General features: G+C 40.9%; 1 protein-coding gene across 2 annotated transcripts in view; it reads right to left on the reverse strand.

Moving 5' to 3' along the window:
- BVES (blood vessel epicardial substance) overlaps nucleotides 1–26572 on the reverse strand; it is a 128209-nt gene that overhangs the window by 21225 nt on the left and 80412 nt on the right. Inside the window, exons 4-8 of one of the 2 annotated variants that reach the window (XM_068231231.1) lie at nucleotides 23527–23714; nucleotides 21566–21674; nucleotides 20310–20477; nucleotides 6643–6784; nucleotides 2263–2372 (exon numbers count right to left, since the gene is read on the reverse strand). In XM_068231231.1, the coding sequence (XP_068087332.1) occupies nucleotides 2305–2372; nucleotides 6643–6784; nucleotides 20310–20477; nucleotides 21566–21674; nucleotides 23527–23714 (675 nt within the window). In that variant the 3' untranslated portion in view covers nucleotides 2263–2304. The remainder of the gene's footprint in view (nucleotides 1–2262; nucleotides 2373–6642; nucleotides 6785–20309; nucleotides 20478–21565; nucleotides 21675–23526; nucleotides 23715–26572) is intronic. The other variant, XM_068231232.1, reaches the window with a different exon arrangement.

Raw genomic sequence — 26572 nt, forward strand, 5'->3', positions numbered from 1 at the left:
TAAACAATTTGCATAATCCTGGATCACACTTTTTACATCTCATTGACCATCCCTACTTACAGCTTAGCAACATTTAGAAAATGACAGATTAGGATAATTTTCCTTGCATGAATGCATTCGATATTTAGTTCTTAGTACATTCAGTGCACTGTCAAACAGATGATGAACAGTATACAGGACGTGGCAAAGAAAAAGCATGATCAACATGATCATAAATGTGCATTATAGTAAGTTCTGTAATTATTTAGCTATGTTACGAGGCATGGTCAGCTACTACAGGAATCATTCACAGGCTTACTGTAAAATATATGACCACACTTGCATGGGGTGTGTACTGGTTGAACAATTTTGGAATAAAGGCAATAAGCAAATACCGTATTTTTCAAACTATAAGACGCTCCTGACCATAGGAGGCACCTAGGTTTAGAGGACAAAAACCAGGAGAAAAAAAAAATATATACTAAACTTGGTGCATTCATGAGTAAGGAGCATCATGTGGATTATGCCCCCTTTGTACCCCATGCCTCCTTGTACCTCTTGTGATTCCCTGTATCCTTCTCAGACCCCCTTGTGTCCTCCTCTATGCCCCTTTCCGTCCTCCTTTGGGTCCCCCAGTGTCCTCTTCTGCATGGGTACAGTACAGGGAATCCCCAACCAGGGCCGGCCTTAGGTTTAACAGCACCCTGAGCGAAACCTGATTCTTGTGCCCCCCCCCCCACTTCATCGCACACACGCGCACGTACACACACAGGCCCATATGCAATTCACCTTTTCTCCTGAAATATCTCCTAGGACAGTGGTTCCCAACCTTTTTGACGTTGTGACACATCACGCCAAAACCTCAGATCCCCGTGACACGTCACATATGTATAATAGAAACAATACTATTAATAACTACGTCTGGATGGAAAGAGTGCATTATCCTGAATATACTTAAAAATGAAGGTTAGAACTTTTCAGGAATATTAATAAAAACAGTGGGACAGTTAGCCCCCCCATTTTGAATGATAGCACAGCACCAACAATTTGCACCACGCGTTATAGCCGCAGTGCCTCCCCCCAAAAAAAAACGCCCTCAGACTCAGTATTGGTAGGTAGCCAGGAATCGGTGCCCCCAGTATAGGATCTCATGTGTAGGTGCCCTCAATATAGGTTGCTAAGCATAGGTGCCCCCAGTATTGGAAGTCAGTTGAAGGTCTCCACCCCCTCCCCCCCCCCCCATAGGTAGCCAAGCGTAGGTGCCTCTAGTATAGGTAGCCAGGTGTTGGTGCCCTCAGTAAAGGTAGCCAGCTATAGGTGCCCCCAGTATAGGAAATCAGGTGTAGGGGTCCTCAGTATAGGTAACCAGCTATAGGCGCCCCCTTGGAAGCCGGCGCCCTGAGCGACCGCTCCAGTCGCTCAGGTCAAAGGCCGGCTATGTCCCCAACATTGCGGTGGGTTGGAGGTTCGTATTGACCGGCATTCACAAGTCAGTAACTCCCTGCATTTGGACTATAAACCGCAGTGACTTTCCCCCCAACTTTTGGGGAAGAAAAAGTGAGTCTTATAGTCCAAAAAGTACAGTAATATATTATTTTGAAAAAGAAAGCACACTGAATAAGAAGACCAGACTGTGGTAAAGAATCTACAGAAACAGTTGGATGCAAGGAGCATTGTCTCAGGCAGTTCAGTAGAGCAGTAATTCTCAGGTGTCTAATTTGTCCAGCTTAATGTTGCTTGAATCTCTGCTAGAATGAGCCATGATATTCTTCCCATTCCTAGGAAGACACAAGCAAATCTTCACAAGCGATGCTAGAAGCTGGATATAAAGCCACAACAGATTCAGAAATACAACAGGTTAGTTCCTTGCAGCCAATCAAAGTGCAAAGCTTTCATGGATGTTATGGAATAATTAGCAATGAAGCAGCGAGAGATGTGATAGGAAGAAAAATGAATGCTCAAGGCTGCTTGCAATCTGTTAAAACAAAAGTTATGTAAATGGCAAAAATCAAGGTAAAAGATCTGTGGTAGCTGAAAGTGACTGATACAAAACATTAATTTTATGGAAACACATAGAAAAGTATTGAAAGCTGTTAGATGGTTTGGTTAACATATTCAATGCAATCTATTAACTCACATTTCTGCATGTAACGGGCATCAACAGTGCATCATACTGTTCACTGGATGATTGATTTGCAAATACTTTCACAAGTAAGTTAATAATGTAATAATGAGGTTATTAAAAATCCCTGTAAACAATGATTTAACATTACCCATTAGTACCTTGTGAGTAGTTCTTGTTTTTTATTTATTTAAATGAGGTTATCAACAGAAAACATCATGCGCCAAACGACCCATTCCGTAAGAATTATAGAACTCCTGGTGGTTATTTCCTTAATGTAAAAGCAGATGGTTAGTTTTTCTAGTTAACAAACAATTTATGTTTATTAGTCTGAGACCTGTCCATAACAAATGCTTACAAACACGCAAAACCATCAGTACGAAATAAGAAATTATGTAATAAATCAGGAACACAAATTTATGAGTATTTCAAAAAGCTTGAAACTCCCACCTCTATTATAATGGTACATGTCACACAACTGTAGTCCAGCAGGCATATCTGTATATGCTAATGACCGGAACTGTGGCCCTAGTGTTTGGACCCCAAGTTACAGTGCGTGTGTACACACTTTTAGACAAAGTCCAGTCCTGGTTGGAAGTCCATTAGATCTTTAGGCCCGGTTCTCATTGGGCAATGAAGCCAAATGGATCTGGTAAAACGGATCCAGTTTACACTTCACCGAATCCGTAAGGCTTGGTTCACATTGGCAAATGGATCCGTGAAAACTGATCTGATCACCGGTCAATCGGATTCATTTTCACTGCATTGCCACTCTGCATGTTGCAGCAGCCAGGCGGGTGGGCGAGGGTGCAGCAGCCGGGCAGATGAGGGAGCGTTAAAACGTACTCAAGCTTCCATCTTCAATTGCAGCCGAGCGGTAGGGAGGTTTTCTTCCAGGCTTTCAGCTTCAATTTGTCGCATCATGTGACTACCAGCTTCCTCCTTCCAGGTTGAAGGAGGATGCATAGTCACGTGACGCAATTGAAGCCGGAGGCTATTGAAGATGTGAAGCAATTGAAGACGGTAGCCTGCGTAATTTTTAACCCTCCCTCGTCCGCCCGCTCAGGTAAGGTCTGGTTCGCATCTCCACTCCCTCCCCCCCCCCCCCCTCCAGACCTACACCACCAGTGGATTTTGCCCTTAACGGTCCATTTCTTCACTAGTGTGAAGTAAAGTTCCTTTCTCTCATTGCTCTCAATTCAGCGTCTCAACTTCCGTTTCTGGTCCGCTGGGCTCAGTGGCCCAGAAAAATAGGTGCTGCAGCAAACTTGCAGTCCGTTCTGCAGAACATGCGGAGCAGATCCATTCAAACGTACGCATGTGAACAGATCCACAGGTTATCATTGGATCCGTTTGCACCCATTCAATTTGTTCAGTATCCATTCTGTTCTGATTTGGGAATGGACGGTTTTTTAACGCAAGTGTGAACCGGGCCTTAAGCCTGTGATGATTAAAATTAGTTTTAGATGTTTTTCAACTGCTTAAAGGGACTCCGAGCTCACGAAAAAAAGAAAAGTTGTACTCACCAGGGGCTTTCTCCAGCCCAGTGCTGGTCGGGAGGTCCCACGCCGGCGTCCTGGCTCCTCTCCTTCTCCCCGCTCCGGTATAGCTGACAGGCCGCAGCCCGGGCGACACTCGGTGGAGTGTCGGGCTGCAGCTTCCGCGTATGACGCGGATTATGTCACACGGCGGCCGCCTCGCGTCATCACGGCGGCCGGCGTGAAAGTACTGCGCATGCGCGCTTTAATCGCGCATGCGCAGTACTTTCACGCCGGCCGCCGTGATGACGCGAGGCGGCCGGCGTGTGTCGTAGTCCGCGTCATACGCGGAAGCTGCAGCCCGACACTCCACTGAGTGTCGCCCGGGCTGCGGCCTGTCAGCTATACCGGAGCGGGGAGAAGGAGAGGAGCCAGGACGCCGGCGTGGGACCTCCCGACCAGCACTGGGCTGGAGAAAGCCCCTGGTGAGTACAACTTTTCTTTTTTTCGTGAGCTCGGAGTCCCTTTAATAAACCATAAATTTTAATCTAGTTCAAGTTTTATGATTTGTTACATAGTCTTTCTTTTTGCAGTGATGGTTTCAATTTGCTATGATCTCTTCATATCATCCCATTGGGCTCTATTCTCAAAGACTTCCCGCATGCGGTAAAGCAAATGCAGGAAGTTTGCGACCAAAATACCGTCAAGTTGAAATTCTCAAAATGTTCCGCATGGTTTTTCCGCATGCGGTAAAAGTGCGGGATTCATGCAGAAGAATTTCCGCAAAAGTCGGTATTTTACGCAATAAAAAAATCAATTCTCAAAAATGTTCAGGTGCATCATTTCGTCGTTATTTACCGATTTTGTATCACCTACAAATAGTAGGTGATATATTCTGCATCCCATTGACTTTAATGAAGTGTGGAGGCTTAAGGGCTGTGCTTGGTGGACTTTAAGTTTTTTTTTTTTTTTTTTAAACACTTTTTCTTGCGACCTTTTTACCGCATGATTCCCGCATGAATAATGGCTGTTTCCGCCTCTTTTTTCCCGCATGCGGAAAATATTAGCGAATGTGGAAAAAATGCGGAGTTTACCGCTGGCGGGAATATATCGGTAAAATTTTGCGGAAAATTTGGCTCTTTGTGAATAGAGCCCATTGTCTGCTATAATTAATCAAAGCAAACCAATGAATAAAACCATGCAAAAAGCTATAATCAGTTGCATTATGTTGCCTGTAGCAACTGATCACATGAAGTGACTTGTTTCTGTAAAATCTGTAAAAAAGAATAACAATATATAAACACTCGGAAAATAAAGGAAAATGTTTTGTGGAGTCCTTGAAGATCAATTCTGATGAACTGATTATCCACTTTTCACATTGCGGTTTTCCTTTTTAAGCTCAAAAACTGTAAAAATGAATTACATGTATTTTGGATCTATTCATTTATCTGCAACACAAATATGGGCCTTGCGTATAAATAAAGAAGGAAGAATATATAGAAATGTCACCCATAGTGACTAGAGATTAAGGTGGACAATTCTAAGCGAAGCATGTCAAAACAATTTTGCTGCAACCCATATAGCCATATTGCACCAACATTCCACCAGCAAGATTACTTAAGACATGTCTAATTCTATAAATTGGCCTTACATTCGTATTACGGTATATATTATTCAGGGAATTGATATTGGGCATCAGGGCCTTCTCTGCTCCCTCAGCAGTTGTGCCATCATGAAGCTGTAAGAGTTTAGTCAGGTGCTACCATTTCCTAACCTATATCTGTCATGTAGTATATCACAAGTATTAATGTATAATTTGGATTCCTTTTCAATTTCAACACCAAATTTTACACTGTAAGCCCCCCAACCTCCAGTCACCAAGTGGAGACATTCCAATAGTTCCATGCTTTGAAATGCGATGGAAATGATTGGTGATTAGACTGAACTTCATAGTCTCTGTATACGTTGCAATGTGAAGTCTTGACTGTGACTGTACCTTTTTCGAAGGCAAAAGCAAAAATGTACATACTGTGAGTATTGCCCAAGCTTGTTTTTGCACTTGTAACGTAGGAAAATATTTCAGATATCCTAAATAGTTGCATAAGATGGCAGAGGAAGAGAGGTGGGAGCCAGATCAGATATAGTGTAGTAGTTTTAAAACTTGAGGTGTAGTTAATCAAATGATGGATTTACTCACACTTCTGTGGTTGCCAACAGTACTAGACAATTACTAGAGATGCTTCAGGGGAAAGAATGCTTTGGACCGTCCCCCTACTACGTGTTTCAGTCACTGAAAGATCGGCTGCACTCTTGCTCACACCCTCTGGCTCCACAGAGGGGGAGCAGTAGTACCTCACTAGAGGGGACAGGGTGTGGGGCCTCAATGGAAAGGAGAGTACCTAGAAACTGAAAGGACTATAAGAAGTGACGCCCTGTGGTAATCACATACGTAGAAGCAATATAAATATAATTAGGAGGTAAGAACACTTGAGACTGGTATTCAAAGGCTTTTTTGTGATGTGTTCTGCACTAACCCTAGTTTCCCCTTAGAGGTGGTTTTCATTGTTTTGCGGTAATCAGACTATTATTGTACATTTTTACCTGAGAAGCATGTTGTATTAAATTATTTGAAATCAATTAAATGGTATCATGCTGATTCAGAACTTCTTGCTATTTGAAATCTTAACCTTGTTTATCCATTTTTGGGGGTAGGCGTTACGATGCCTACCTCCTTTTATTCAGCAGACTCCTTTATAACTCGACACATGGACTAAAAGTTATTCAGGTTTTAGACTTTAGATAACAGAAATTACATCTTACAAATGAGAGTAATCGGTGTTGAATTCTTTATATACTCATGAGGATGAACAGCCCTGTTCATCTACTCACTGCAGGAAAACTGAATAAAAAAAAAAAGCATCCTTTATTGTCTTTTTATTTCCCTAGCTAAACAAGCCGCACAATAATAGTTTAACAAGGCAGTTACTTGCTACAACATGACCACCTGCTCCTCACACTGTGGTGGCCATACAGATTCCTTCCTGATCCTGCTGTGATACTTACGCAGAGAAGAGGCAGTTGATGTTCCTCGTAGAAAGTTATGCAGACCATCCTCACTGTCACTTGTACTGGCCATGCTGTTTCTCATCTGCATTACAGACAGCTGGGAACACAGACTGGTCTGTCTGTCTGTTTTCTTTGCCACCTGAAAAGAAAGAGGTGTACATTTCATTGAAAATGGTCTCCTTAAGTCAAGCTGGAATCCTGTATTCACAATAAGCATTTCATATAACTATGTCCTTATTTTCTGTAAGAGTTTAGAACAACCATTGATAAAGACTATACTGGTAGCGGCACAGAAAGAATTCAAAATGGCCACTTACCAATAAGTGGCATACTGTATAGCACTCTTACCTCGCAGTAATAGGGTCACTGGTTCAAGTCTGAGCCAGGACACTATATGCATGGAGCTTGTATGTTTCCCCATGTGTGCTTGGGTTTCCTCTGGGTACTCTGGTTTTCTCCCACATCCCAGAAACATGCAGATAGGTAAAGGGTCCCCCCCAGGGCCGGGCCGAGGCAGAGGCTGAAGAGGCTCCAGCCTCAGGGTGCAGTGTAGGAGGGGGCGCACAATTCATTCTGCTGTCATTCTCAATTGTGTTTGAAGCACAAAGAAATAAGAAATGGGCATACATAGCAGTTACTGCATGACAGATAACTAGATAGGTGTTGGGGGCCCTGGGGTGCCTCTTAGTCTGATAGCAATCAGTGTGTGACGGCTGGGTGGGAGGGATGGAGGGGCACACTTTGGTGTGTCAGCCTGTGCTGAAGGACCTTGTCCCAGCTCTGGGTCCCCCCTTTACCTATAATATTTGCCTTAGACTACTTTAGGAACAGCTGGGAATACACAATGAGATTTTTCAGCAGATTTACTGTCTTATCGTTTTTCAATTCACTTCTATGAGAAAATCGATCAGAAAAATGATCAAAATCATATCGGACCTGTCGTAAGTTATCTGTTGAGCCATCTATCGGCCAAAAAAACTCATGGTTTATTCCCGGCATAAAACAATGACTGATTATGGCAGCAGGGATTTGATTGTGAGCTCCTTTGAGGGACAGCAAGTAACATGACTATATGCACTATGTAAATGTGCCGAGGAAGAGGTCAGCGCTATATAAATATGCAATAATAATATGTGGAGATAAAAGAAGCCAGCAGAACTGTTTTTCATTTAGAATCTTTAGTGCAACATCCACATCTTCCTTAAACAGCAGGAATTGAGCATACAATACTGTGTTGCTGGGGATGTAATCTGAAGGTTGAATCAGAATTTTGAAATAGGCTTTTGATTAATAAGCAATGCGCTGATCATAGCATGTGATACGAGTTACTGTAGTAATTTAGTAGTATTAGCAGGACAAGAGCTGGAGGTGCAGACAAAATTAGGCTCTGTGATGTAGTTATAGGTAACCAGACACCTGATATATTTTTAAAGATGTAAGATCAATAATTTATATGTTATTGAACCTGGACTACTTTTAAAGTTTTCATGAAAAGTAAGGATACTATAACTGAGTACACTCTGTGATGGTTTTAAAAACCTCTCCAGAGTCCAGGCATCTTGAATGCAGTGTGATATTTCCCATGGTGCCCTAATTAAAAAAAAAACTATAGATAATCTTAAGTAAACCTCTCCCATGTCAAGTTGCCAAGTGCATTCAAATCAACATAAAAAGGTAAAATAGGTACAGGAAAGTTCCTGCTTGTAACTTTTCCTCTACAGTATTACACAAGTCACCAAGTCAAGGAACTAAATCCGCAGATCAGAGCTTTTAACTCCAATACTATATATATATATATATATATATATATCCTTTTATTATTATTATTATTTATATAGCTCCATTATCTTCCACAGCACTTTACAGAGTATATATAGTCTTGTCAAGAACCGTCCCTCACAGGAGCTCATAATCTAATCACAATCTAAGTCATTTGTCCATCACAGTATAGGGCCAGTTTAGGGGGAAGCCAGTTAACTTATCTGTATGCTTTTGAGATGTTGGCGGAAAACCACACGGACATGTGAAGAATATACAAACTCCTTGCAAATAGTGCCCTGGCTGGGATTCAACCTGGGAACTGATAATCACTTGCATCCCTCACCTGCCTCCATCACTGCTAGAAATAAATATAACAAGCAGATTTGGGATGTATATCAGGGCTTTTAGATTCTGTCATTTAACCTCTTGAGAACTGCTGTGTTAAACCCCCCTAAAGACCAGGCACATTTTCATTAAATTGGCCACTGCAGCTTTAAGGCCAAGCTGCAGGACCGCAAAACACAGCACACAAGTGATTCCTCCCCCCTTTTCTCCCCACCAACAGAGCTCTCTGTTGGTGGGGTCTGATCGCGCCCCCCCCCCCAGTGTTTGTTTATTTGTGTGTTTTTTTTGTTGTTTTTTTAAATAAAAAGTGTGGTTTTTTTTTCCCCTGTTGTATACCCCCCGCCGGCCAATCCCTGTCATCAGCTGTCATAGGCTTCAGCCTATGACAGCCGATTACCTCTGTGGCTCAGGAGGGGACAGCCGTGTCACACGGCTGTCCCCAGTACAGCGCTGCTGCTGATCGCAGCGCTCTACGGGTAATTAGACGGCGATCACGCCGTTTAACCGGTTCAGCCTCACAGCTATTTTCACCTTAAGGACTGAAGCAATTTTCCCCTGTCAGCGCTGCTCTCATTCATTCGCTAATAGCTTTATCACTACTCATCACACATAAATTATTTAGATCTTGTTTTTTTCACCACAAATTTGGCTTTTGGAGGGTGACATTTGTTGTTAGTAACTACTAAAATGTCTATGTATTTTAAAGAGAAAAACGAGGGAAAAAATGAAAAAATGCACTATTTCTCCAATTCCAGCCTCTATAGTTTTAAAATGAACAACGCTACTGAACATTTTACCCACACATTTTATCTGCCTATTTGTCGTGGTTATCACAAGATTTAAATTATGTCCCTAGTACATAGTATGGTGACAATATGTTATTTGGAAATAAAGGTGCATTTTTTCTATGTTGTGTTTTTTGTTTTCTCATTGCACACTACCAATGATTACAAGCCTTTATTTGAAAAAAAAAACAGTAATACATCCTCATGACATACATATTTAAAAAGCGGAGTCCCTAAGGTAACTATTTAAGTATTCACTTTTCAATTCTGTCACTTTTGGTGTTTTTTACAAGTGTATTAGTTTGGTGCAGAGTATGTGAAAATAACAATTGCATTGCTTTTCATTTCATTTGCTGCTAAAACAAAACCACATCACATATGCCTAATCTCTCAAAGACCTCAAATACTATTCTCTTGCTTGTCCCGGTAAAAATGATACCCTATACACATAATCAGATAGCTTCTTGGCCACGCAATACTCTGTTAACCATGAGCAGCACTAATGCATTTTTCAAGGCCATTTTTTGCAACAAAAGTAATACAGTCATTCTTTGTTCGCAAAGCCCCTGGAGTGTCAAAACATTTGAAACAGGTCACAAATGTCACCATTCTGAAAACTAGAGACCCAGGCCTACTGAGATATACATATTTTGAAACAATTGGACTTCTGCGGTTTTGCTAAAATTGAATCATAACTTGGAAAATGGTATTTTTTTACATCTTTTTTCACTTTGGCACAAAAAAAACAAACACTTAACATAGTTCTTGTCTCTCAAAGACCCCAAATACTATTCTCTTGCTTGTCCCGGTGAAAATGATACCCTATACACATAATCAGATAGCTTCTTGGCCACGCAATACTCTGTTAACCATGAGCAGCACTAATGCATTTTTCAAGGCCATTTTTTGCAACAAAAGTAATACAGGCCTACTGAGATACACATATTTTGAAACAATTGGACTTCTGTGGTTTTGCTAAAATTGAATCATAACTTGGAAAATGATATTTTTTACATATTTTTTTCACTTTGGCACTAGAAAAAAAATCTGATGACTTAGGCCTCAGTCCTAAAACACACCAACATTTTTTCTACAGCTCATCACGGTTAAAATGATACAACATATGCCTTACTTAGTAACAAATGGTTGGGTGCAGCAATCAGTTATACCCAATGTGCACTATTTTTTTTGCACTAATTGTTGCAGAGCTATTGTTTGTTTGCATATTCCCAGGAGAGATTGGAATCAAACAAAGACCGCACATGACACCATCATAGAAGGCTAACAACCAGGGCTATTCATCAGTAGGTATTTTGTGAGCTACCTTCTCAAAGGAACACTGCAAAAGGAATTCTCACATTGTCCTGGTTATAACAAATCCAAAATGTGGCTAATTTGAATATATCACTTCTCTTCACAGTGATAACAAATACATTGGAACTTACCATTGGATGTCTTGCAGAATTAGAGAAAAGCCAGAGGCCATAAGTCAGGGGTCAAGCAGATCCAAGAGTCAGAAGATGGGAGCAGCAGGGTCCAAAGTTCAATTTTGAACTTTGTTTGTGGTTTCTTTTTCCTCAAAAAATTCAGTTTCCTCCAACACCCCAAAAACATAGGGGTATGCCAAATGTGAGCTCCTTTGAGGGTCTGTAAGTTACATGAATATATAGGAAAGGGGAAAATGCCAGTCAAATATGTCCAGGTAAAGAAAAAAAAAACACAAAAAAAAGAAAAAAAAACACAAAAAAAAGGAAAAAAAAGAAATTAGTAATCTGCAAGTGTGTGGTATGCCCTAAAGCACTTGATAACACACAGTGCAGGGGCTGACGGGCAATCTGGGCAAAAATACCGTGACTCACACCGTCTCTTGTGTTTCACACACACTCTGCATCTTCTCAGGGGGGCTTTTTTCACTTCATTGGGGGGAATTAGTTCAGGGAAATGTCTCTCCCTCAGTCTAATTGAGTTCTCCAAATGGATAGGATCCTGTTGTGCAATTTGGCCAGGGGAATACATTAGGGACTTGTGGACTTGAATCTGGAAGTCAAGAAAGGTCATCTGTTGGCTTGTTGGTGTTGTGGCTGTTTTTAGATAGACCACAAATGCATTGTGCATGGTCATCTGCAACAAGAAGAATGTTATTTTTTTGTACCATGCTTTCCTTCTTCTTCTTAATAAATAAGGCGCCAAGACTTGGTCTGATAAGTCCACTGCTCCCATATTTTTATTGTAGGCGACTATGGCCTCTGGCTTTGTACGCTGTTCCGTTCTGGATGTGGCAAGAACTGTGGCCTCAGTGTGGATGGTAGATAGCATCATCACCTCCCGCTTGTCGTGGAACTTTATTGCCAGGAGCTCTTCAGATCTGAGTGCGTAAGACTCTCCTCTGCATAGTTTTTTATTTACTACCTGTGGGGGGAGGCCTTTACGGTTTGCTCTCACCGTCCCACATGCGCCAGTCTGGACTGAGAAGAGGAACTTAAACAGTGGCACACTTGTATAAAAGTTGTCCAAGTAGACGTGGTAGCCTTGGTGGAGAAGTGGATTTAATAGGTCCACCACTATTTTGCCACTGGTGCTAATGTACTCAGGGCACCCAGCTGGCTGCAGAATGGAGTCTTTGCCTTCATAGATTTTAAAAGTGAAGGTATAGCCAGTGCCACTCTCGCATGCCCTATAAATTTTCACCCCACATCTTGCCCTCTTGCTTGGTATGTACTGTTTCATGGAAAGTCTCCCATGAAACGGTACCAGGGATTCGTCCACAGCAATTTCCCGGTGTGGGGTATATACATCCATGAACACTGCACTTAGGTGGGTCAACAGGGGTCTCAACTTAAACAGTCTGTCATGGGAAGGGTTGGTATGTTCCACATCTTGAGAGTTGTCATTCAGGTGGAAAAACTTTGACAACAGCTCAAAACGCTGCCTGGGCATTATTGCTGGATAGAGGGGTGCATTGTGATAAAGGTCCCTGGACCAGTACATTTTTATCTGGGGCTTTGGGTTGATGCTCATGCTGAGCGTGAGGCCTACATAGGCCTTCATTTCGGGCACGTTGGTGGGGTGCCATTTTCTGGTGATATAGTTAGTGGGGTGGTCAGCTAAAAATTGTAGAGCAAATAAATTAGTTTGCTCTACTAAATGCTCCCACATTGCCTCTGTCATAAAAAGCTGGAAAATGTCAATTGGTGCCTGATTGACAATGGGCACTGACACACCAGCGGTGGCTGTGAAGGGTGGGATGTTGGGCGCAGCATAATTAGGGGGTTCCCAGGTGCCATTTAACATATGAAGCGGTACCTCCTGCCTGCGAGGTACCTGTGGCTGCCTACCCTGTCTGCGCCTAGCTCCCCCTGGCGCACTGCTGCTAGCAGCAGCGGGGTTGCCCACGGAGCCCTCTGCTGGGTTGCCCACGGAGCCCTCTGCTGGGTTGCCCACGGAGCCCTCTGCTGGGTTGCCCACGGAGCCCGATGCTGGGTTGCCCACGGAGCCCGATGCTGTGGACAGTCCTGATGGTCCCTCATCAGCGGACTCAGGACTTGGGTCCCTCCTCAAGCGGCGTGATGGCGGCCCTTCGGACTCTGAAGATTCAGATCCTGAACCAGAGCCGGACGGAGGGAGCCAATCACTACCTGACTCATCCTCGCTGCTGCTCTGCTGGAGGATGGCGGCTGCCTCCTCCACAGAATAGAGCCTCCTCGCCATTTAAAAAGGGATAGATAAAGATGAGAAATATAAAAAGATAGAAAGATTTTTTTTTTAAAGTGACAGTTTTTTTTTTGTTTTTTTTTGGGGGGGGGGGGGGGTGTAAAGGGGGGGTGGAGACAGTAGAGAAGAGGGGGGGGGGAGGAGAGTAGAGTATAGGTAGTAACAGATAGGAAGAAAAAGATCACAATAGATCAGTGATCAATAGATCAGTAGGTAATAAATGGCCAAGGAGAGGGAGAATCAGGGATTCTGGGCAGTATGGGGTTAAAAATTCAGGGATGGAGGGCAAATTTTATTAAAAGGAATTCCTACCAGCTTATCTGTCAGTCTGTCTCTCAGCTCCTGTCACCACAGAACAGTGATTGATCTGTGTGACAGGAGCTGAGAGACAGAGAGAGGGAAACCTGTTATTTACAAACATTATTAAGAATTCACATTGTTACTGGATGTAACTATGTGAATTCTTTACTTCCTTTGCTCTGATTGGCTCAGAGGAGCGCTGGCTCCTCTTCACCAAACAGCACGGCTTGTAAGCCGTCGGGGACGAGCGCGCACCGCGCGCACCACGCGACCATGCGCGCGCACACGCGGAAGTGCGCCTGGACGCGGACTCTCGTCCAGATAGGCTTTAGCTGCCGCTGCCTGGACGAGCTTGCTCGTCCATTTAGGCTGAACCGGTTAACAGTCTCCCGAGCGGCAATAGCCTGGAGAGCGTGCGCGTGATCTCATTCAAAACAGAGCCCCAGGACTTTACGCCAATTGGCGTTAGGCGGTCCTGGGGCTGCCGCTGCGGCCACGCCCATTGGTGTGACGCGGTCGGCAAAAGGTTAATAAGGTCTGTTGGTCCAGCTATGCAAAAAAATGAAGGCTATACTGTCAGCCAATCAAACTGTATTGTGTAATGTTTCCAATCTAAAAGTCATCACGAATTAATAGATTTCAAAATGATCTTTATGATTTTTTTTCCCAATATGTTGCAGTTACAACACATTCAGGAGTTTTGTGAATCGCATGTACCTAAGCTTATCTATTACTGGACTCTGATAGCATCATATACCCTTAACTCCGACCGTATGTCCCTAAAAATAAGACATCCCCTGAAAGTAAGCCCTAGTAGGAATTTCAAACATGCTTGAAATATAAGCCCTCCCCTGTAAGTAAGCCCTAGCAATGACACCAGTAAGTTAAGTAGTACATTTTGCTAAGAATTATTTTTTTCTAAATCCATTTTAACAGGAAGATTAAGAAAGAAATGGAAAAGAAATGGAAAAAATCATTATTTCTCAGTTTTAGGCCATTGTAGTTTAAAAGTAATACATGCTCCAGTAATTAAAACCCATGTATTTTATTTGCATATTTGTCCCGCTTATTACGCCTTTTAAATTATGCCCCTATCACAATTTATGGCACCGATATTTTATTTAGAAATAAAGGTGCATTTTTTCAATTTGTGTTCATCACTATTTACAAGCTTATTGTAACGATCGGTGTCAGCACGCAGAGAGAATCTGATTCTTGGCGATCTGCAGTACCACCAAGAATACAGATATACGCCTGATTATCGATGATCTGCAGAATCCGCAACAATACAGATGTATCGCTAACCCCTGGACACCAGAATAGTGAGAGTGTTAGGTGCAACAGTAACAACTCTGAGTAGGGACCACCAGAGGAGCTGGCGGCCTAAGACTCCTGAGGAATTCACCCCTGACTGTGGGTGATATTCCTGTAGCCTGTGGACCCCTGGGCGAGGGACCGAGGCTGGGTTGCAGGAAGCCTTGCAGCTAAGATGAAAGGTATTGCCCTGGACTGGGCTAATGTAATACAGTAATAGCACAATCCTAGTCTGGGTGTGAGATCCGTAGTCACAACACCCTGGAACTAGTCTGGAGCATAACATAAATGATAATACAATTCCCTAGTCTTGGGTGTGAGGTCCGCGATCGTCAACACCCTGGAACTAGTCTGGAATATAACACAAAGGCAATACAGTTCCCTAGTCTTGGGTGTGAGGGCCTTGATCTCAACACCCTGGAACTGGTCTAACAAATAAACAGTACAAGGTAATCTGGCTCAGTGTGAATTCCCAAGTCCTCTTGGTTCAAACACATTGTAAGGATCTGACTATGGTCTGAATGCTTCCACAAAGTGTTTGCAATGGCAGACAACCAGCAACTGACAAGCAAGCAGAATATATAGTAGCTGAACACTGCTGCCCCGCCCGAGCCACTCAGCCAATCATGAGTCCAGCAGGAATCAGCTGATCGTCCTGATCAGCTGACACTTCCCCTGCTGGTATAAAGGTCCTGACTTCTGGCCCTAGCTCTTCATCCATCTATGTGGACTAACAGGCCCTGGCCACTCCAAAGGCACGCTGCTGTGTACAAACTGCCACCTTGGACGCGGAAACAGCCGCTTTGCTATTAGAACATGCGGCGGCTTTTCCGCGTTCTGCCACACTACCAGACGCGTGCCTACGCGTGCAAACCGCCGCGTTGGACACGGAATCAGCCGCCTTGCTTTCAGCAGACGCAGCAGCTTTTCCGCGTTTTCTCACACTTATAATTTTTTAAAAAATGAATAAGATGCTCTATTAACATGTATATTAAAAAAGTTTAGACCCTTAGGTAACTACTTATGTTTTTTTTTTTTTTAATTGTAATTTTTTTTTTATTTTTTAATTAAAAATGTATGTGGGTGATTTTAGTTTGGGAGGTAAACAGCTATTTTTAGATGTAATATAATGTAATTCTTTATTTAAAAAATGTATGTGGGTGCAGTGTACTATTTGGCCACAAGATGGCCACAGTGAAAAAAGTTCCTGGAGTGTACGATCACGCTGCCAGGAACTATTAGGAGGCTGGACATTTTTTTCCGGGTAGAAATACCGCGCTCTCTGCTTAGACAGCGTCGGTATTTCTCCGGGGGGCTTAGATCGGTGAATGGGAATTATATTCCCATTCACTGATTGGGGGGCTAGCGGCAGGCAGCGATAGCACGCGCGGAAGTGCGCCCGATTGCGCACACGCTGCAGGATCAGCACAGTCTATCTGGACGGATATATCCATCCAGATAGGGTCAAGTGGTTAAAGAGACACTGAAGCAAAAAAGAAATCATGATATAATGATTTATATGTAGTTAAGAAATAAAAAATTAGGAGCAGACACATAAGTCTAATATTTTTTCCAGTACAGGAAGAGTTAAGAAACTCCAGTTATCTATGCAAAAAAGCCATTGAGCTCCATGACTTTCAAAGTCACAGAGTTCTGTCTTTTGAAGCTTGTTATCTTAACTGTCAGTCATTGTATTGTTTTTTCTTCTGCACAGGACAGGTCAATAGTTCACTGGGCTGCTCTGTAAAATCATTTAGAATGCTGAGTAATGTGTAAACTGCAAATATTAGAGAATAATATTATAAAAAAAACACTATATAACTGAAAATAAAAATATGAGAATATATTCTTCACATGCTTCTAATATTCTAGTAATTATTCGTACTACACAAGCAATTCATTATATAAATTTTTTTTTCGCTTCAGTGTCTTTAAGTACTTTCTTTACTTGCTGAGGGCTGAAGACGTATTTTGTAGTTAAAACATCTCACGTGAGTAAACTCAGGCGAAAAGGTTACTGCATCAGGGCCACTGTGTAATATATTTCACTGATCTGATCATGGTTTGGACATCCATTCATGGCCATATGACTCTTCATGAAAGAGCAGAATGGAGAGTTCATGCATTAGCTGCAACTCTGCAGCACCCATTCAGCAGGCAGGAGTGGCTTTGCTCAGGCTGTGTTGCTCATCTGCAGATGGAGAATGAACAGGACACAGGGCTGCTTATGCTGCATGATCTGTGTGGCTGGCCTGTTGGAATCTGCAGACTGGCAGGACAGAATTACAACAGTTTTTTCGGGATGAGAAATCTCACATATGTCATATTACAACTGTGCATTTATCTGTCTGCTTGGAGTTGAGCTGTGAATTGTGCTCTTTAATATAAAGCCTCACTTGTCTTTCTAGGACACCAGGGAGTGAAATGTGAGCTATTTTAGAACATCATTTATCAAAGTCTACCAGTAACAAGTCGGCAATTTGGCCTCCTTTTTTGCAGGCCAGGGGCAAGTGACCTTTTTGCCCCTTATTAAAACAGCCCTGGGGAAACTATAATGAATATTTCTGCTCTGCATTTAGGTTTTGTAAAGAGATAGACCTGCCACACTCCAGCTGCACTAGTAGTTCAAACATAAAACGAAGAAATTACAGCAACATCAGCCAATCCAGAATATTGTCACCTGATAACACATTCGCCAAACAGCCTGTTAACACTATCATTTACATTTGTGCACAGCAAGATTTTATTACTATTTATTGTAGTATATCTAGCCCCTTTAAAGACCTTAGCTGGTAACTGTTAAACAAATTTAGCTGTACAGAAATACAGCAACATTAAAAACACAGAGAGGAGGTGAATAACATTCATTAACTTGTTACAACGGTACCTTTCAAGGAGTGGGATTTATTGGGCAGTGTGTGGTGTTCCCAGTATGCCGCGGTTAGTACCTAGCAGAAGTGGTCTAAGGAAGACCAACCAGTGAAGGCTCACTAATGCATGTGAGGAGCAAACACCATCTTATTCTGGTTCCATATCACAGAATTACCGGACCAAAAATTTCTGAAAACAACATTACTGGACTTGAGAGAAAGGAGTCACAACACAGTCTGTAAAACATCTTGCTGTGTATGGGGCTTCAGAGCCACAGACCAGTCAACATGCCATCCCCATGCTGGCCCTCATCCACCTTCTGAAGAACCTATAAGAGCCACATGAGTATCAGTAATGGGTCATGGCAGAAGGTCGTCAAGTCTGATGATCATGGTTTCTTTGCCCTCCAAATCTCCTACACCTCAGTCTGACTGAGCATCTGTCGGATGTGCTAGAAACGTCAGTCCACTGATACCCTATCTTGCAACTTACAGGGCTTATGGGATCTGCTAACATCCAGACAATACAGGGTATCTTCAGGGGGCTTGAGGGATGATTCAGTAGGTTACAGCTGTTATGTAGCATGAAAGCAGATATGTCCTGACCTCAACCACAGTTATGGATTCGTTACTTCCATTATGCAGTATACATAATGCAGACAAGCACGATGGTTCCCCTAAACATTGCTCTTGCCTGTATTATGTACACAGCATAATAAAAGTAATCTGTAATTGTGGTTGAGCTCAGGTTGTATCTGCTTTCACAGTTCTTGACAGGGGTGGAGGATCACCCTGAGGGACCTTGGTGTTCCAACACCACACACCCTTAACCCATTAGCACCCTCAAAGGAATTATCTTGTTTGAGATAAGGGCACTGCTTTTGACCTCAGCCATCAAAACTTGTACTCTAAATTCTTGGAATGCTTTGGTGTCTCTCTGCTAGCAAAAATATAGAAACTGAAAGGAAAAAGTCCTCTCTTATTGTCTCTTAGTGACAAGTGGCCATAAATATATGTTACAACAGTACTAACTAGGAGCAAGGAAATATAACAAATAAGAAATATAAAAACTGCTAAAATAAATTGGCCTGGAGCACTTGCAAGCCTCTAAATAAATTAGCTGCTAAAGGGTTAATTTGGTGTAGACTGCAGGAGCATTGTTATTTATGTATACATATTGGCATTCTAGGCATCTGTACCAATGGCTGAAGCTCATGAGGGAAGCCCAGTTACAATATTTCATGTAGTCCAATATACCCTACATCCAGTAAGATGACACACTGCCACAACATATTGCCAATCAAAATGGTTTGCAACACTATCTGACACTTGGAGCTCAATGAATTCTACATGGGATATATCGAATCGCATGTTGGACACTGAGTACATGCAGAATTACATCACTGTGAGTAATTAGTGGTAATGGGTTTTGGCAGTACATTATACATTTGCATTACAATAATGGTTTGTTGTTTGCACTTAGCTGACATTAACAATAAGAACAGATAAAACATCAATTTAATTTGAAACTAATGATTAATGATTATTTCACTACACAGCAGCAGAATAGCAAACCCTGGTTATTGTAAGAATTTGAATTTCTTCAATAACTGAGTATTATGGCAAGTAGCGAAAATAGCCTCAGCTTTATAGAAATCATCCTGGCATCCCCATAACACAGCTAAGAATATACACAGTTCATATGATTATTCGTTTTGAAACACATAAAAGTCTTAACTTGTGTTGCATTTAAAATGAAGTATGAATTCATAACCTTTCTGGTGATACATGGCCTAATCCTTTATATACTTTAATAGTAATTAAACCTTGTGTATTCAAATAGGCTGTTAATTATTACTAATTTGCCTACACAGCCTATGCGCTTGATGTCTGAGATCTCTTCTTTAAGATAGTTATTAGGCCTTTCTTAACGTCGTTGTCGGTTATCCTTTTTTTTTTAATTTACTTATTGGTTGCTAAAGTGGTATAATCAGGTTTCTATGATGGAACGATGAAGGGTAACTTCCCTGTAAAATATGAGCCTCTTTCTATGAGGCATGCTAGTCTGCAGCTTTATTACCCATTTAAGAGGAACAAGTGAGCAGTGATTACCGGTATTATTATTGATTTATAAAGAACTAACATTATTCGGTGGCGCTGTACTAAGTGATGCCAGGATCTGTTCTTATTTAGCGAAAACAATATGAATTGGCAGAGAGGAATAGGAGAGGGCATTAGGGTATGCCTGTGTACACATAAGACTGACTACAGATTGTGAATGGCGCACTGTCAACTAAATATGGGAATGCGCATAACTCTGCAAGTCAATACAAAAATTCCACATGCGGCGGTATTTGCATTGCCTGCACATGCAACAATGAACTGACAGCAAAACTTTCATTTTACCGTACTTGCTGTGGGACAACATGGGTCAGGCCTGACTTGGGGTTTTTCACAATGAAAACGTGAATGATGCCTAACTTGTGTATACACCAATGTCTAATTCAAATCAGCAGACATAGCCTTCTAATGTCATAGTATGTAATCATGGAAAATGACATAGTATGTCCGTCCATACCTTGTCACTCTGGGTTGGGTCGTTCAGTGAATACAGCTTATTGGTGATATCTCTACCAATCAAATATCTAAATATCTCAAATAGGAATGGTTCAGACTCCAGAAAATATGTTAGTCTTTCCCGAGACCAGCATAGAAACACACAGTTATCGTCTGCTGTGATTGTCACCTAAGACAAGAAACAAAAGACAGTCAAAACCAAATTTATTTTCAGAGAAATTCACATAGATCTTGCTGCTTTTTATAACATGTAAACCCTTATAAATTAGAAGCATGACATTACATGTTTCTCAGAACAGATAGGCATGCCTTGTGCCTCACTACCTAGCTTTTTCTAATAAAACTTGTAAAGTCAACTTAGTGCCTCAAATGCAAGGCTGCTTCAGAAGCATCTTAATTAAATGTGCAACTTTTTAAAGGCAAAAAAAAAACTATACTTGGGAGAGGGAAGCCTCTGGATCCTAAAGAGGCTTTTCCCGTCCTTGTATGTCACCCCATTCCAACGCTGGGACCCTCGATGAGTGGCCTCCCTGCACGTGCGCACTAACACCTTCCCGCTTGTGTTCCGGCGGAAATGGCCAAGCCCAATTGGGTCCGTGCTATTGTGCAGCTGCAGATGGCTTGTGCCTGCACAGTAATGTGGACCCGATCCGGACCAGCTTTTTCCAAAGAAAGCCAAGCAGGATGGTGCTAGTGCACCTGCGCAAGTTGTCCACAACCATCAGCAATCTCTTGTTGTAACCAGGGCTGTGGAGTCGGTACAAAAATCATCCAACTCTGACTCCTCAGTTTAGGAAACCACCGACTCGGACTCCAGGTACCCAAAATTGCTCCGACTCAGACTCCTTAGTCTAATACTTACCAGGGCTGTGGATTTGGTACAAAAATCATCCAACTCCTGACTCAGACTCAGTTTATGAAATCACAGACTCCAGTTACCCAAAATTGCTCCGACTCCTCGACTCCAACTCTGACTCCACAGCCCTGGATGTAACCAGGCCAAGACCAACCTTACTCTCTACAATACTGTGCATATAACTGTGCTAAGTAGTCTGTTACTGTCTGGAATATCAGAGCAATTTTGCATTCTTGTTGTTTGCCACTGTATTTGTTGCATATTTTTTTCTAACAAAACAAAATCAAAACTATTCAACCCCCCCCAAAAAAAAAATATTGATTGATAGATTGCTGTGTGTCACTGAGGGCGGACACCCCATAGCCAGCAGTCACATTAATTGCACTGATGTAATAAGTTACCTGGAATCGTTCACCTCTATCCATTTCTGTTGATCTGAATTCTGGAGAATCAACATAAGCATTGGGATAAATGTTATGAAGAAAATGACCATGATACGAGACCTTCATCCTGAGAATGATCGTATAAAACAAGACAATATTTATTTTCAAACAGCGTATACCACTTAGCTGTAAAATAGTTTTTTGCTTCTTGTAATTTAGCAGTAAAATTCAGAAAGCATACAAGAGGGATATGTCCTTCTGTCAAAACTAGCCTTCTTGAGTTTTTGTGTGTGTTTGTATACAGTATATATTTTAGTCCCTGGTTAACAAACGAGATAGGGACTGCAGGTTTGTTCTTAAGTTGTAAGGAAATCAGAACACTGCACCCCCCCCCCTGTGCCTCTATGTGCCTCCATTGTGCCCCTCTGTCCCCCTCTGACTCCACTCCAATTCTGGGGGCTAGCCGGATCAGGTAGCGTCCATAACCGCTGCTCCTGTCTCCAGTGTTCATAAAGTTTATATTTGTAAAAAAAAAAAAAAATGGCCCGACCTCAGGGTCAGATGAGGTGTCAATGGGTCACTTAGAGTAAACATTGACCATGTACATTTATTAAAGTGGAATTTCTTCTCATTTCATTTTTTTTAACAAAGAAAGGAATATTAAAAAAATGTATTTTGCTGCTATAGGTTTTTAAATTAAAATGGTTAAATCACTAAATGCATGATATATATATATATATATATATATATATATATATATATATATATATATATATATATATATATATATATATATATATATATATATATACACACATATACATATATATATACACACACATACATACATATATATATATATATATATATATATATATATATATATATATATATACATACATATATATATATATACTCATACATACATATATATATACACATACATATACATACATACATACATACACAATATATATATATATATATATATATATATATATATATATATATATATATATATATATATATATATATATATAGTATTTGAAACATAGTGTAGCTCTGAAAAGCAAAGGTGAAAGTAAAAAAAAAAAAAGCTAATAGCCATACAGGTATTACCATTATTTGTATCAGCAGCAGGCTAACTTACCATTCCTTGCCTAGGTGAAATAAGGACTGCTATGTGTATTAACAGCAGGTTAACTTGCCTAGGTGAAATAAGGCCTCTGTACGAACCAGTAGAAAAAAAGTCAGGGTTTTAGATATACTAGTCCTGACCTCTTACCCAGCAGAAGTGCTGTAATGATATCAAATGGGATATGCCTACACTGCACTACTGCTAATGTTAACCGTCTTCCATGATTTCTTTGGGTAACAGTGTACCCTTGATCGCTGCATAGATTAGCTGCTTGGTTCTCGAAAGAGCAGCACTATCTGCCCTAAGGAAAGGCTAGGGGATTGTCATCAGCAAAGCAGTGTTCTGATTGCCTCCTGAAATGATCACAGATGATACAGTTTGATGACAGCAGTATAGCGTGTGCATGTTTACCGTATGTAGTTTTAGCCCATATGGAGCTCATGATCTTCCCTGGCACATTGTACCTACTGACTGTATCTGAAAAGTATGAAATACACTGTATTAGCAAGTAATGTATCATATTTACTAAATTACTTAAATCGTAAACCTTATTCTAGTATGAAATATAATGGAATAAAGAAGAAATTATAAAACAGTATAAATTCCCATAACTAATGCACCCGATTGATTCAATCACTTATGACCGGAAATAGTTCTGTTGACAGCACATTTGGTCTCTGGAATCAGCAAGAATTACAGAAATATGAATAACAACATAATACAATAAAAAGAATGCTGGGTAAGCTTATGTCACAGAATATTTCAGTGTGACAAAAATAAACAATAAAAGCATACTCCTATAATATAATCAGTAGATGCACAGTTACGTGTAATCACTTACTTTCCTCTTAGAAGTATACTTAAGCGGTCATCTACAGATGTTTTATCTTCCACTGCATATGTCGCTCCCTTTGGTAAGGTCTGTATGCTACAAAACTGCCCGGTGAGTCTTTTAAATAATTCAGGAGGCACATGAAGTGGCTCAAACATTTTGTGATAGATGCCTTTCAGCTCCTTCTCGATCTTTATCTGGAACAGAAAGAGAAAAGTCAAACAATCCACAGATAAGCTAAGACTGTTCCTTTAATACAAAAGTCATAACACCCAAATTATTTCAGCCCCCAGCTCTAAACACCACTTAAATCGCACCTGAACTTAGAACATCCTCTCTGCTCTAAAAGATGCTCAACAGCATAATAACCTTTAAAAAAAATAAATAAAATGTATTTGTTACTCTATAGAGCCAAACTAATCCATGCCATGAACTGATGAGGATCAACCAATCCGAAATAGTCTGTATGCATGTTGTATTATTATGGCTCTGTACAAATTAACAAGCTGACACATTATTGCATTCCAGCGGTTCTGGAGGTGTGTTTGGCTTCTAAGGGCTAAAAATGGTTAATTTGCATATATTCTGCATATATTCCGCAGTGATGCACTGGGAGACATCGTGGAGGTCACTCCAACCTAAACTATTGCAAATTCTTTCTGCAAATTCTTTCTGTTTTAAGAAAGCAAACTTTTGTTTTCCAATACACCTGTATCCTTTCAAATGGCCTTATCTGCCATCTCTGTCATAGGCAGTCATGTGACACGGGGGGGGGGGGTCAGATTACAATTTGTGTTTAGACACAAATGAGGGGGAAGTAAATAGGCTTAAAGCGGACCCAAACCAAACATTTTAATTCAAAATATTTAGTTGCTCCACTCTGACACATGCAAAGATAAATAAACACTCCTTCAAGACTATGAGCATTTCAGTGCATGCTTTTCACCCTTTTCACCCTTCTCTTTTCATAACTAGGGTTATACAGGTGGCAGCCATTAGCAATTCCTCCTTTGCTGGACACCTGCTACTCCACCAGTCTGCCGGATTCTGTCCCGGCAATATGAAAGGAAGGGAGGGGTTCCTCCAATAAATGTAAAATATTTTATATTTGTCATCATGCAGCTGAAAAAAAGGCTGCTATTTATTATTATAATTTAGAAAATAGATTTTATTTCTGGAATCTTGTATTTTTAATTTGGGTGCACTTTAACTCTCTAAATTCATACAGGGTGCATTTCTCTATGTATTTCTTCAGTCCTGTGCAAGAGTTCAGGTCCACTTTAAAGCAAACCTGACCTGAAAATAAACAGATAAACAATTCTACCATCCTCCTACTTCTAAGAATTACCTTTTTATGAAACCCACAGTTTTATTTTTTGTTTAAAGTCTAAAAGAGTAAGTTTAATGTTTTTATTTTCTCTGCTGAAGGACACTTTTTTATATTTCAGAGCCACAATCTATTAACTATTGGACTTTTTTTTAATCTATTCAAAGCACTAAAAAGTTGTTTTCTGCCAGACAAGACTTTTATGGCTTTAATCATCAGTGAGAGTTAAGCCTGGTACACACATCCAATTCTGACTGGCCAATCACTGACCAATTTTACCATCTCCATGTACTATAAGAGCTTACCTACACAATCTGTTAATAGCACTCAAAATCTGTTGACCCTCATACTACATGGAGGTGGTAAGATTGGGCAACCATTGACCAATCAAAATTGAAGGTGTGTACCAGGCTTTAAGTTACAGTCCACTAGACTGGAGAGAAACTCATTTGCATATCTGAATTCTCAACCCTTAGGGTACATACACACATCAGACTAAAATGAAAGATCACAGACCAATCTTACCACCCTTCATGTAGTATGAGAGCCATACTCTACACAGTCTTTTCTATGGAGCTGAACTCCCCATCAGAAAAAAATCTTTGCAAGATGCTGCACACACAAATGCTGTACAGACACAAAAGATCAGTATCTGCAAAAGATCTGTTCCTGCCAAAAATCCATTCCTGCAAATTGCAATGATAGTCTATGAGATCTGCAGATCATCATACACACAATTTAACTGACATTCATCTGCAGATCAGATCCACCAGGATGGATTTTCAGATTGCTTGATCTGCAGATGAATGTCAGTTAAATCATGTATGTATGATGATCTGCAGATCTCATAGACTATCATTGCAATTTGCAGGAATGGATTTTTGGCAGGAACAGATCTTTTGCAGATACTGATCTTTTGTGTCTGTACAGCATCTGTGTGTGCAGCATCTTGCAAAGATTTTTTTCTGATGTTGAGTTCAGCTCCATAGAAAAGACTGAGTAGAGTATGGCTCTCATACTACATGAAGTGTGGTAAGATTGGTCTGTGATCTTTCATTTTAGTCGGATGTGTGTATGTACCCTTACACTGAGGAAAAAGAAATGTTATAAATGTTCAGACTTTAGGAGAGTAAAGAGGAACTGTAGTAAAAAACATAATGAATAAATTTTTTTACAATACTAATTTATAGATTATTAATTCAGTGTTTGCCCATTGTATAATCTTTCCGCTCTGTTTTACATTCAAAAATAGATCACTGGTGGTGACCTCTTCAGTTCTCCAGGTGATCTCTGTGGAATGTTTGTTTACTCTGAGTTCAATGCACAGAGGGAGATGTTTGCTTGGAAGTTGGAAAAAGCCATTATTTCCCATAATGCAACAAGGTTGGCCCTGACATCCCACTAGGGGAGGGGTTTCACCACAATATCAGCCATATAAATGTCCCTTATGAGCTATTTGCTGCAAAAAATCTTTACTTTTTCTCAAAGGGGGTATCAGCTACTGAACGGGATGAAGTCTGGGTTAACGTTCCTCTTCAAGATCAGGGTCATGTAAAGAGGCTAACTAGGGGAAAGCACTCCGCATTATTCTTGGAATACTCTTGACAGGTCGCATACAAAATTCCTGTTTATTTTTTTATTTTTTTTATGAAATAAGTCTGTGACACCAAACTTTTAAACAGAAATGTACAAGATAGAAAGATAACTAGATAGATAGAAATAGATAGA

This window comes from Hyperolius riggenbachi, chromosome 4 (assembly GCF_040937935.1).
Source record: "Hyperolius riggenbachi isolate aHypRig1 chromosome 4, aHypRig1.pri, whole genome shotgun sequence".
Taxonomy (NCBI): domain Eukaryota; kingdom Metazoa; phylum Chordata; class Amphibia; order Anura; family Hyperoliidae; genus Hyperolius; species Hyperolius riggenbachi.